Source organism: Salmo salar, chromosome ssa16, assembly GCF_905237065.1.
Source record: "Salmo salar chromosome ssa16, Ssal_v3.1, whole genome shotgun sequence".
Lineage (NCBI taxonomy): Eukaryota > Metazoa > Chordata > Actinopteri > Salmoniformes > Salmonidae > Salmo > Salmo salar.
The window spans coordinates 34,961,800-34,974,777 of NC_059457.1; the positions used below are offsets into that span (position 1 = coordinate 34,961,800).

General features: G+C 44.1%; 1 protein-coding gene across 3 annotated transcripts in view; it reads right to left on the minus strand.

Annotated features, from left to right (window-relative positions):
* Positions 1–1,390: 1,390 nt before the first annotated feature.
* Positions 1,391–12,978, minus strand: part of wwp2 (WW domain containing E3 ubiquitin protein ligase 2) — a 45,754-nt gene continuing 34,166 nt past the window's right edge. For 2 of the 3 annotated variants that reach the window (XM_014148917.2, XM_014148916.2), the window contains exons 11-24: positions 12,473–12,530; positions 9,464–9,545; positions 8,492–8,620; positions 7,141–7,219; positions 6,923–6,994; positions 6,637–6,725; positions 4,191–4,350; positions 3,474–3,607; positions 3,191–3,331; positions 2,893–3,013; positions 2,621–2,725; positions 2,413–2,509; positions 2,252–2,324; positions 1,391–2,091 (exon numbers count right to left, since the gene is read on the minus strand). In XM_014148917.2, the coding sequence (XP_014004392.1) occupies positions 1,992–2,091; positions 2,252–2,324; positions 2,413–2,509; positions 2,621–2,725; positions 2,893–3,013; positions 3,191–3,331; positions 3,474–3,607; positions 4,191–4,350; positions 6,637–6,725; positions 6,923–6,994; positions 7,141–7,219; positions 8,492–8,620; positions 9,464–9,545; positions 12,473–12,530 (1,440 nt within the window). In that variant the 3' untranslated portion in view covers positions 1,391–1,991. The remainder of the gene's footprint in view (positions 2,092–2,251; positions 2,325–2,412; positions 2,510–2,620; positions 2,726–2,892; positions 3,014–3,190; positions 3,332–3,473; positions 3,608–4,190; positions 4,351–6,636; positions 6,726–6,922; positions 6,995–7,140; positions 7,220–8,491; positions 8,621–9,463; positions 9,546–12,472; positions 12,531–12,978) is intronic. The other variant, XM_014148918.2, reaches the window with a different exon arrangement.

Sequence of the window (12,978 nt, forward strand, 5' to 3'; positions counted from 1 at the left end):
TTGCCAATTGTTTGCCTCACATTTTGTCTTGAGTGTAGCCTGTACTGTTCATTATTCACATATGATTTGATACAGGAGTATAACTTCTTTTTTTTAATCCAGTCGGATAATCACTCCAAACAGCCAACCTGACCGCTCGGAGGCGTCCGCATGTCCTAAATCACACCTTAGCCTCGTTTTGCATCACATTCCAATGATAAAACTGGGGGGGGACAAAAAGGGAATTTCAGAATTCCCCCCTTCCCAGTGAAAGTTGCACCCCTGATTTGATATAACATAAACCATTATGTCTAATCCAGAAATGTTCGTGCAATATTTCAGCCAATTTTTTACTCCTTTTGGCTAAAGAGCACCCCCAGAGGCAAAAGTTCTGTATTGCCTCTAAATTGTGTGTGTTCCTGCTCCTCACATGCCCATTGATAATGCAAATGTTCAGGGCTGATTAGACATTTTTCTGGAAAATCATCACTCTGCATCGATATAGGCCTACTCTACACTCAAGTTTACATAGCTGTAGGTCTACTCTGGTACTTTGGCCTAGGCTTATTTCAAGGTTCATGAAACATGAAACATAATAGGAATGGTGACAGTTATATGTGGAAATATTGCTGTCATTTGCTTTGCAGTTCATTCTGGTATGTTCATTTTCACATACAAATGTAACATTTTGGTCATTTAGCAGACACTCTTATCCAGAGTGATTTAGTCAGTGCATTCAACTAAGGTAGATAAGCAACACATATCACACTCATAGCAAGTAAAACATTACTGTAACAGTTACTGAGAATGTTGGTGCTGTTCGGGCAGGCTACTTGTATTTGAAAATATTCTATAATTTATTTTGATACATTTTGATAAATTGATCTTTATGGTATTTTGTAATAGTATTTTGTCATTTTTGCCCATCCCTGGCTGTGTGCTTCCAGACATTGCCCAAGGCAGCTCGATCTCAGCATAGGCCCAAGCATTACAATGTTTTGGACCTTCATTGATGTTTTACCATTGTTGCACTACTGTGCATACATTTTGAGATTCATTAATCCATGTAAATATTAGTGTCAAAATTGAATGTCGACTTATTTCAGCAGCACAAGTCTTATTTTATCATGAAATGCTTGATGTGCCCAAAATGTGTAACTATGTATTATTACTTGCTTACATTGTCATTGTCTCCTGTCAGTATCTGAAGTCGAAGTTTATGTTTGAAATGGGAGGTCATTGACAGTGTTTCACAGAAATACTGTTAGCACACTAATATGGCTGGCTGGATAACCAAATCAGTGTTCTAGCAATAGAATGACATTCTAACCAAAACCAGATTCAGGTAAAACATTTCTAACCAAGGCGTTAAGAAAATTGGTTCCTTGTACCATCACAATCAACCCACTTCAAGATTTGAGTCATTTATTTTAGCTATGTACAGGTAATAATGAATTTCACAATGAACAGAAAAGAAAATCACATCTCACCAATCTTTCCTCTTAACAGAAGTCACTAATTATAACCATTCTCTCTCCCATTCAAACACACGCTCTCATTTTTAAATGTTAATTTCTCTTAGATAGATATGATATACTGGCTGTAGCTGTGCTGTTGTTGCGATTTGCAGTTGATACAATTATTTGAAGACATTATCCTGTTTTATGCTTCTGGTGTGCTCTAGATCTAGTGGCTGGCGTCTTCAGGCAGGACAGAGGGTTTAGGGTTATATATCGTAACACTAATCTTTCTGGACCATTCCTCAGCTCACACACCTGTTCCCTACTCTGACCCTGGTTCCCTTGTACCCACAACCTAGTGTGAGGATAGGTACAGGTGGGCACCCACAGTCCGATGGTTATATAAGGTCTCCCAACCACACATGATCTGGAAGTGGGGGCTAGATGATCGGAGAGTTCATATTCCTGTGATTAACAACAAAAAACTACTTGAATGAATGACTCTTCCTTCTCTATCCACCTTCCCTCACTCATTATGTGATTATTTTTCCCTTATTCCTGCCCGAATCCTTCAGTCTCCTCGATGGCAAACAGAAGTTTCTCTCGCAGTTGCTCCAGACTCTTGTAGGGTGGCAAGTCCAGGCGATTGAAGCTGTGTGAGTGATTGAGATGGAGAGAAAAGAAAGAGTGAGGGATCAGTTTGTGTTCAGTAGGGATACACATAGACACAAAATTAATTGATATTATCATAGGACAGATAATCAACAATAAATCAACTATGGCAAAGGAATTCAGGAAAACGTCAGTCTCACCAGGTGTGGCTTCTTGGAAGCCAAGTCTCCTTCCCCACCTTGTCTATACAGAATTTTTGTGGCCCATTACTCCCTAAGGGAAAAAGAGACTATGTTAGATTCTTAGGCAAAATACATTTGACAGTGAAAAAGGTGGTTATTGAATGGCGGATGAACTGCACCTATGAGTTCAGCAAAGCCTCCGACTGGCAGACGGCATGTTCCTGTGACAAACTGGAGAAGGCGGATCCGCTTCTCATTGTCCATCTCCTTTACCACCTACACAATACACAGGTAAGACTCATGACACGGGCAATACGTACACATAGTGAGACATAGACAGTCACACAGAGACACAGCCAGCAGTAAAGAGAGGCCACTGTACTGTACCTGCCAGAACCAATGTATCTGCTTGCTGTTCTTGGTGTAGTGCCGATAGATGGTGTTCTTCTGCCAGTCACTGAGGTCTATCTCCTGCATCCCACATAGCATCAGCTGGAGGGAGGAATGAGAACATACCATTAACCCACAGTCACAGAAAGGGAATCTGCAACAAATAGTCCCCTCTACCAACTTAAGTCATTGTGAAAGCTCCATAAGCTCTAACTCCGCCTATCTAACCGAGCACACTTCCTGCATTTTCTTCCAGCCTCATTACCTACCTCTAGCTCTTTCTCGTCAAAGTAGCGAAGCCACTCAAGAGGCACGACTTCATTGAAGCCATCCAAGAAGGCTTTGGTCTGCTCCTCCACCCCACGTGTGAACCGCCAGTCTGTCAGCAGACTGTAGAGAGACAGGGATGATAAAATAGCATTTTCTAGGCAACAAGGAAGGATATTCATTGACGTAAGTGTCAAGATGAAACAAGACGAATGCTAGTCTGTGGCGCACCAGTGACGGATAGCACAGTGACTGACAGAGACGGACTAGAAGGACAAAGTAGTGATGGAGATGGCTGACCTGATGTACTCCTCCTTGTTCTCCGTGGTGACCAGCTCGTCCTCTCCGTCATCCTTCAGCTGGTGGGTGGACACCTTCCCCAGAATCTCCATATCCTGAGCAAAGTACAGCTCCACCCCACCCTCCTCCAGACTGTTATCTCTGTAGACAGATCACAGATGCATCGTAAACTTATTGAAGCTTTAAGCTTCCATCACACTCGTCACATACTTTTCAGATTCATACAATTTGCCACAAGGGCGGACACAATCAAACAGACATAATGAAGGGGCGGAGTACTTACTTCACCCACATGATGGAGTTGTAAAACTCAGGGTCAATAGACTCCAAGTCTTTCAGAGTGGGTTTCTTGTTGAGCATTCGCTTGTAGAACGGCAGAGTGAAGCCAGTATCGATGAACTTGCCATGGTACAGAGCCTAGAGGGAGAGGGGAGGAGAGAGTGGATACGATAAGTACTACACCAAAACATGTCATAAGCTTCATCTCGCTCCTGTGCTGATACACATAGATGAAGACACATTTAGCCTAACCACAGTAAAGTGAGAACACGCACCGTTTCAATACTAACAGAACGCACACACAGAAAACGCATTGAGTAAGTTACAAGTCCGTCTGTGTGTGGAAAAGATTGATTCAGTTAGTAGTGAAACGGTGGATAAGAGGTGTGGTCTGTGTTCGGCAGTGAGGTCATGGGGGGGGGGGCTGTTGGTTTTGGGGCCTGTCGCTTCTGGATATTGTCCCAGAGAGAGTTGGGTTTGGAAAGCTAGGCGGTGGGGGTGGGGAGGGTTCTATACTTGGTTTAGGAACATGGCTTTAAAACGATTTAGAGATTAAGGAACACATACACAGACCATCATACACTGTGCTCTCCTCTCCTGTTCCTAAAAATCCTTCTGTGCAACACATCCTCATCATGTTCAATTCTAACCATAACTATTGCTGTAGTTTACTTTTGTTGTTGCAAATCTGCACCAAATTTGCCAATTAAGCATTGCTCACCATGGCGATGAATCGCCCTATGAAACGGAAGTATGTGAGGTGGTCAGGGTTGATGGAGGAAGCGGGGTTGATCTGCAGGCAGTAGTTGTTCTTCCCAGCGTACTCAAACAGACAGTACATGGGGTTCAGCACCTCGTGGGACAACAGGAAGAACCACTCTCTGTATGGAGGAGAGACAGGGCATTACACATGTATATCTATCAGAGGGACAGGAAATCTACCTAATACAGCATAAAAAACATCTCATACATTACAAAACCACACATTTGACAACAGCAAACAACAGACATTTTGACAGCACAAAAAAGTGGCTATAATTTCAAAATAATTCATCAGAATTGGGTCCGGTTTCTGCACACACTTGCTAATTAATAAACAAATGTAACTCAAAAGTAACTAATAAACTAATGAATAAAAGCACAATGTCAAATTCACAAATAATTCAATATGTATACCAAAATTATAACAAAGGTTATTAGCTGCATTTAGCAGGTATTTGTGATATCGGTTTTATTCTGGTAATGACTTTTCCATTTATCACCATAGTAAGTGCTGTAATTTATGCTAACATTTTAAAATGTCACCGCTATAACCAAACTCCAAAATGGCTTCCAAATGTCCCCTTTCTATCTGCAACATATGAACGAGAAACTGCCATACTGAGGAATGGTCCAACTAACCAGGGTTTCTGGACATTTGACCGTCAACATTTACATTTACCGGACCCATATGCATTGGGTGTGTAACCTGATTAGGTCGTCCAACCATGGGGCTCAGAATGACAAAAATCACATTTCGATTATGGTAATTCATATTAACAGAACATGCAAGTCGAGGATGCAAAGATGTGCTTTCCTTCTTACCGAATTCTGATGTGCACTTTGAAGATGTTAGAATAACTGTCCACGTTTACTTTTCCTCAGCCAACAAGATGAGTAACAAACAGCAAAATCACTAGCCTATGTCAATCTACTATCCTCCATAGTACAAAAGTTTACCTATTCTATTGGTCAGCTTGTCAAGGGAGAAATATCCTATTCCAAACAGACTCTGGGACAGCTGTGGGACGATAGATCCCAAATTCATACAACTAGTAGGCCTAGGCTACATAATATATATTTTTTAAAGCAATGAGTGATGCAACAGATCAGTACATTTAGCTTAAAATGTTGATAAACTATTAGTTCTTCACATTATAAGCGCAGTAATGGACACAAGGCAGTAGGCTACCCGTGAATGTTCCTTCCATAATACAATTAGCAGGAAAACACCATTGTCAAAAGGGCACTGTACATGCAGGCGGTTTCATGTGACAGAGATGAAAACATCCATTAGAAATGTTGAAAGAGAGGAGATCTAATAGGCTCATTTGAAGCAAGGTAAGACTCATAATATGTATTAAAACGTTCAGGTTTAAAACGATGAAGTAAATGTTTTCAAAATGGATACTGCCTCTAACTCATTGCAAAGTGGTGTGTGATGCGGTGTGTGATGTGCTGATGAAGCCTGCCTTCCGTTGCCGTTTGAGATGCTACAGCAGCAGCTCTCCAACTGTCTGACAGATTTTCAGCTCAAAGGCTCTGTATGCTGTACGCGTGTGATAAATAAGATACATAACGTATATACTGTACACGAGGCAATTTCATTCCAAGAAATTCGCAAATTAACCTATGGACTGATAAGCATGACCAGTCAAATGTATTTCCATCAATAAATAGGCTAAAAACATTTTTCGCAATGGGATTTTTTCATCTTCTCCCAAACAATTGGCCAGTGCCAATTTTATTGATCGGATTTTCAATATTTATTGATTTTTATCGGCCAAAAGCCAGCTATTACTGGCTAATGGTAACTAACACAGAGACATCACTGAAAGATTATTCAAAATCATTACCTTTACACAGTCAGCACATGGACATACAAATATACATACTCACTAACACACACAACACCATAAAGCACCACGAAGACAAGCAGTATAATGTAGAACATGAATGCATGTAGAGAATGAAGCCCCGGCCACCACCAAGCCCCTGACCTTTGCCCCCACGGCCGGCCAGCCAGTCCCGGGGGTCGTACCGGGGCTGTGCAGACACATCCAAACATCCCGTCCGTGGTTCTACCCTGTGGTAGAACAGCATGACGTAACCTACCATAGGGTAAAACCACTGGCGCGACACCGGAGACAGAGACACACGCAAACACAGACCACGTGGAGGAGCAAAGCCCGGGATCCCACCGCTGACACCAACCAGTCCACAAACACCAAAACACACACAGACAACAGATGACAGTGCAAGAGACAGGGAGTTGATAAATGATGATGAATAATTAAGTGAGGAACACAAGGTAGACAAAGAATACTTATAGCTGAGGTAGGAGAAAGAAAGACAACTGTTGTAAGAGGCAGAAGGCCAGGCATGCAGGCAGTGGACGGCCATCTTACCTAGCAATGCCTCCATAATCAAGACCTTCCTCTCCCCTCATGATGATGTAGAGTCTTCTACGCAAGTCATAGGGTTTCACATTCATGATCTGAGGAAAGAGGACAAAACACAAGCACATACATCACAACAAAGAAACTGCCAGCCTATGATCCTACATTAGTTGTTAAAATACAAATAGTGGTACTAATGAATAGATAAACAATAGCAACCCTCATGCATGTTTAATTACATAACATTTAGAATAGAATATCCTCAGCAGGGAAACCGACTCCATGTCATCCTTACCTGCTGAAATGAGTCCTCAAATAGAGTCTGTCTGGACACTGAGATTTTCACATGGCTGGGTAAGGCATTGGACTGGAGAGGCAGAGAGAAGTGTAAAAATCAATTTCCTCAATGCTAGACATTAGGCAAAGAGATCTCGAGTCGGCACAGTAGAAAAGAACTTGAGATAAGACCCTGTTCTCATAACAGAGGTCTGAGAAACGACAGTCAGCACTTACATGGCACAGAAAGCGGAACTGGTGGTACTTCCATCTGAAGCTGCGATCATAGGCCCCGGGAGAACTACCCGTTCTCGACCTACAGAGAAATAAAAGGAGCGTCTTTTTTGCTGTTCCAGCAAGAAATAAAGCCAGGCTTCAAATTTGTGCATGTCAGGGGAGGGATATTGTAGCTGTACTGGGCAAAGACAGGGCTGTCATGGCTGTCCCGTGCACAAATGCTTTAGAGACTGGAAAATAGGCCCAGCTGTGGAGCTGCACAGTGAGGACTTTGGGCAGTATTCTAAGGAGGTGGTCAGATCTGATGTGCAGCAGGAGTGAAAGAACTGGGTTAAGCCCAGAGATGGAGGTATGCCTAGGTGTGCAGCTGTGTTAGTACAAGCACTACAGACATACTGGATAAGTACCTCGTCAGCAGAGGAGAAACTGAGGGCGAGAGACAGAGCAAGGAAGGGGAAATATGGAGGTCGAACGAAAGAGAGAGAGTGAGGCCTCTAATACTCGCTGATTCGCTTTGTGGAACGCTGCCAGGCCCAACTTGGTTTTGGTTAGGAAGTTTCAGACCACAGAGGCAACCCTTTGGCTACAGATATGGACTGTAGCAGTATGAAATGTAAAACATTTTAGACAGTTTAAGAACCCTCTATGGCCTCTCATCTAAAAATATAACACCAAGACCTTCATATGTCTCAACATCAGCATGAACACTTGCTCTCTCTCAATCACACACATCCATACGTACACACAGACAGAGTCAGATAGCAGAGCTGGCTGCTTTGGATTTCATTTGTTGCCCACATCTGTTCATTTTCCTGGCTGTCTTTTTTGGAAGATTTCAAAATTAGGGCCATGCATCAAGGCAAAACACATGTGTTTATATTAGTGTGTGCTTGCTTGCATGTGTATGTGTGTACGTATATATGTATATATGTTTATATATATATATATATATATATATATAAAATCCCGGTTCTCGTATTTTACATTTACATTTTAGTCATTTAGCAGATGCTCTTATCCAGAGCGACTTACAGTAGTGAATGCATACATTTCATTTTTTTTTGTTTTTTGTACTGGCCCCCCGTGGGAATCGAACCCACAACCCTGGCGTTGCACACACCATGCTCTACCAACTGAGCCACAGGGAATCCATATCTAGCCTAGCTATCTATGCCCTAAAGATAGTCAACTTAAATTCGCTTAGGTTCAAAGAAACATTTAAAAAAAGATGACAAAAGTAAGCTAAGAGAACCCTACATACATCATCCCTGACAGAAATGAGTCGACAGTGCTTTTATCAGGAACTTTTATAAGGAAATGTAACTGCCCTTATCTGCAGATTAATATTTACCCTGACTCAAACCCGGGACGAGGGTCTTTAAAGCTGGTGGTGCGAGAGTTGTGATCCACAAAATATCGGACTCCCTCTGCGGTGTACTTCATTTCCCAGCCAGGGGGCAGGGGGGGCTCCTGGATCATCCTGTAAGAGGGAGAGGGCAGTGAGCAGAGCCTAAACCGGAGGCTCCCCAAACTAGGCACACCTGTCCCCCCCGGCCCCAGCTCTAGCCCCGGCTCTGGCTCTGGCCCTTTCCCGTCCCACTAGAAGCTCTCCCTGCCCACGACTCAGAACCTCGGAGCTCAGTGGTGATGATAATAAGACCACACGGATGTTAAACAACATGAAAATATAAATACGAGGGAAAATATAACTCAAGTTCACTGAGGGGATGAATGAGGGAGTGAATTAACTAAATGATGAATGAATAAAATGTTATGACATTGTAAAATGATCTAAAAATCCCTAATAAAATTAAGATAAAGCGACCATTCACCATTACTGTAGTTTTGTTGTTCAATTTGCTGCGAGGGGACAGCAATGCCATCCACACTAGTTCAGGAGTAGAGATGCCCTAGGCCTCTCTTTCTACCAATTAGCTTACAATACTAATCTAAACCCCTCCCACACAGCTTAGAGGACAGCCCTAGTGAGGTGACATGGCCTACTATGGGGTTGATACAGGACACTGTCCTATTCACCAATTATTGCAAAATATGAAGGATCTGTAAATTACGTCTATGATTATGATAACGTGGTTGTGCTGCATAGTGTTGGGCCCTCGAGCAAGCAGTCCCTATCTTACACTAGTTCATGTAATATCAGTGAAAATATGGTCGCAATGTATGGAGACATTTCTCTGAGACACCTGTGTGTACAAACATGGACACACACACACACACACACACACACACAATGATACAGAACAAACACACACTCAAGCATGATCACTCACACTTTCACAGTGGAGCAGACAGATTGGCTTACCCTTGGGTTCTTGGGTCCTCCCACTGTGTGGTCCGTGTGTTGTGGTTGACAAAATACACCCTCCCATTGTCCTGCCGTTTCTCTACAGGGACCAACAGAAGTGGCTACAGTTAAAAACAGGATGGATCAACAGTGTATTCTTTTGTTACCTGACAGAGAGGCTGTACTGTGTGGGGACTTGGGACGTGTGAATAGTGAGTGAGAATCAGAGAAGAGGAGGAAAGAGAAAAAAACGGTGGCTGAATTTCGCAAAGCTGATTGCAAACTGACGCGTCTGAGTGGCATTTCTCTCAAGCTTGTTCCAAAATACCTTTCTACAATCCACCTCAGACTTTCTGACTTGGCTCCGGTGGAGACAGTGTTGGAGAAAGACGGGCCATGGGGCTCAGAGAGAATGTTGCAGAGGTGTAAAGGGCAAGCGCTAAACTGTGAGGGAAAGTAGAAGTATTATTTTATTGAAAAAAATATTTAACTAGGCAAGTCGGTTAAGAACAAATTCTTATTTACAATGACGGCCTACCAAAAAGCAAAAGGCCTCCTGCGGGGACGGGGGCTGGGATTAAAAATAAATGAAATAAAAAGTATAGGACAAAACAGGAGAGGAGAGCACTACAATGACAACATAGAAGATAATAACATGGTAACCATGTCAACTTCCTCCACCAAGAATGTGTCTAGAGTGTGTTGTGTGAGTTAATATGTTAAAGTTTGTACATCTCTGTGTTGCTTAAGTTTCCTGACCATAGTTGGTGCCCCTTCCACCCTTCTCTCTACACCGCCTCCCCTCTCTCGGTCCCTCCACATCATCCCTCTCTCGCTCTCTCTACCCCCACCACCCTCACCCCTCCCTCTCCTCTCGCTCTCCACCCCCATCACCCTCATCCAACCCACCCTCTCTCCACTCCACTCCCCTCACCCACCCTCTCGCTCTCTCTCCACCCCCCCTCCCCTCTCTCTAAACTCCTCTCTCCACTCCTCTCTCCCCACTCGACTCGCTCTCCACCCCCACTCCCCTCGCTCTTCACTCCCCTCTCTCTTCACTCCCCTCTCTCTTCACTCCCCTCTCTCTTCACTCCCCTCTCTCTTCACTCGCCCTCCACCCCCACTCCCCTCTCTCTTCACTCCCCACTCTCTTCACTCCCCTCGCTCTCCACCCCCACTCGCCTTGCTCCCACTATCCTCTCTCTCCCCACTCCCCTCTCTCTCTCCACTCGCCTTGCTCTCCACCCCCACTCGCCTCGCTCTCCACCCTTACTCGCCTCGCCCCACTTCCACTACCCTCTCTCCACCCCAACTCGCCCCACTCCCACTCTCCACCCCCACTCGCCTCTCTCTTCACTCCCCTCGCTCTCCACCCCCACTCACCTCGCTCCCACTATCCTCTCTCTCCCTACTCCCCTCTATCGCCTCACTCTCCACCCCCACTCGCCTCTCTCTCTCTCCTCCCCTCTCTCTCTCTCTCTCTCTCTCTCTCTACTCCCCTCTCTCTCTCTCTCTCTCTCCACTCGCCCCCCACTCGCCTCGCCCCACTCCCACTATCCTCTCTCCACCCCAACTCGCCCCACTCCCACTCTCCACCCCCACTCGCCTCGCCCCACTACCCTCTCTCCACCCCCACTCGCCTCACTCCACTCCCACTACCCTCTCTCCACCCCCACTCCTCTCTCTCTGACATCTTGATCTCATTAGCAGACGTGTGTGGAGCACGCAGGAACAGTAGCCCTCATGTTGCAACTCTTACTAGCTTGTTCATTTCCTCCCCTCTCCACTTTCCCTCCTGTATTCATCCCCTCCTTTATTTTACTGTTCCCGCGCTCGGTCAAGTCATTCTCTCCTTTTTCTTTCTCCTGTTAAGAGTTTCTTTCAATCAACCCCCTCTTCTACGCCCCTCAGATGACATACAGAAATACATTACAGGAAATCCATAAAACTAAGTCCAAGGTATAATTGAGGCTTTTGCCTGCGATGCCGCAACATGTTGAAAACGAATCATGGTAAGAAAATAAGAGTGAGTGTGTATGTAAGTGATAAGTATGTTAAAATGGGAGGTGGAGAGAAAAATGCCAATGACCATTACTTTTGAGTGTTTTGTGTATACACTGTATAATTTTTGCGTGGGAATATATTGGTAAAATATGTGCTTTTGAGAATATGAATGAATGAATGTATGAGTGTAGAGAGCTATAGGAATATATAAGTAGAGAATATTACAACCAATTCCTTGAGATTTCACTTGAATCAACAACTAATCAATAATAGCAGGGAAAAAACTGAAATCTCCCACATTTCAAACAAATCATATGTTGTTGACCAATAACTAACTAAGGAGAGTTATGCTGAATGGAAGAATAAATGGATCTTCAGCATGAGCTTCTTTGATTAAGGACAAGGCTATATATCACAGTGTATACAAGATAGTGAACAATACATCTGGGCCCACAGCGGCGTGTATCTGCAGGTGTGTGTGTGTGTGTGAGAGTGAAAGACAAACAAACCAACTCTCCCCCTTCAACACAAAAACAAAGTCCTGTGCCCTTGAAAGGCATACAGGCATCAGAACCCACTCTCATAACAAGTAGTGCAGGTGTTGATGCAGCCAATGCCTCTCCAGCACCATTGGACCCAGTAGTATTTCCCCTCACTCATCTCACTGGTCTCAGGTCCTGGGACCACTGATGGCTAGAGCCGGGACGATACCAGTATTGAGATACTCGTTAGTATTGTGGTGAGGAAATAAAACACGAAGTGGATTTCACTTCTTTAGGAAAACAGCCCTGATGTTGGAAACAAACATTATGTTCTCATCCAGAGTAACATTTATTTATTTCCCAAGCTATAGCACACTATATTGTACAGCATGTTTAACCAAAGAGTTTGGTCTGCTTTGTGTTGAAATTTTTGCCATGGAAAAAACATTGCAATACTGGTATCGTCACAGCCTTACCGAGGGCCACTGACTACAGGGCCTAGTATGAGTATGGTGAGAGGTGTAGATGAAGGTGTACTTACCCCATCCTGAAGGGAGAGCACCGAGAGGGTCATTTTCCACAGCAGGAGCACCAGACGACTGATGGATAAAGAGAGAGAATACGTTTCCAGTTAGGAATCTTTCCTCTCCTTCTTCCACCTTTAGGTCTTCTTCTCTCACTCTCTTCACTGCAGCGGCTCTGTGTGAAATTCTTCTGTCCGTACACAAAGCTCTCAACCGAGTTCTCACACTGGTGTGAGGTAGAAAAAAACTCAGAAAACCAAACATACAGGAAAAAAATAATAAATGCAGCAAATGCCTCAAAACGCCACAGAAACCACACAGTTTAACACCTCAAGTCTAGCGGAGCAGGAGCGAACAGAGTGGAGAGCGGGGTCTCACAGGGAAGTCCAGTCTTTTTTGAGGGGTGCTAAGGCGTACCCCAGAAGGCTGAGGTGACCTCTCTCATGCAGCTGGAACAGGAGACTGACAGAGAGGCTCAGACGCAGCTCGTATGCCTTCCAAAAACTACACGCTCAGGAGGAGA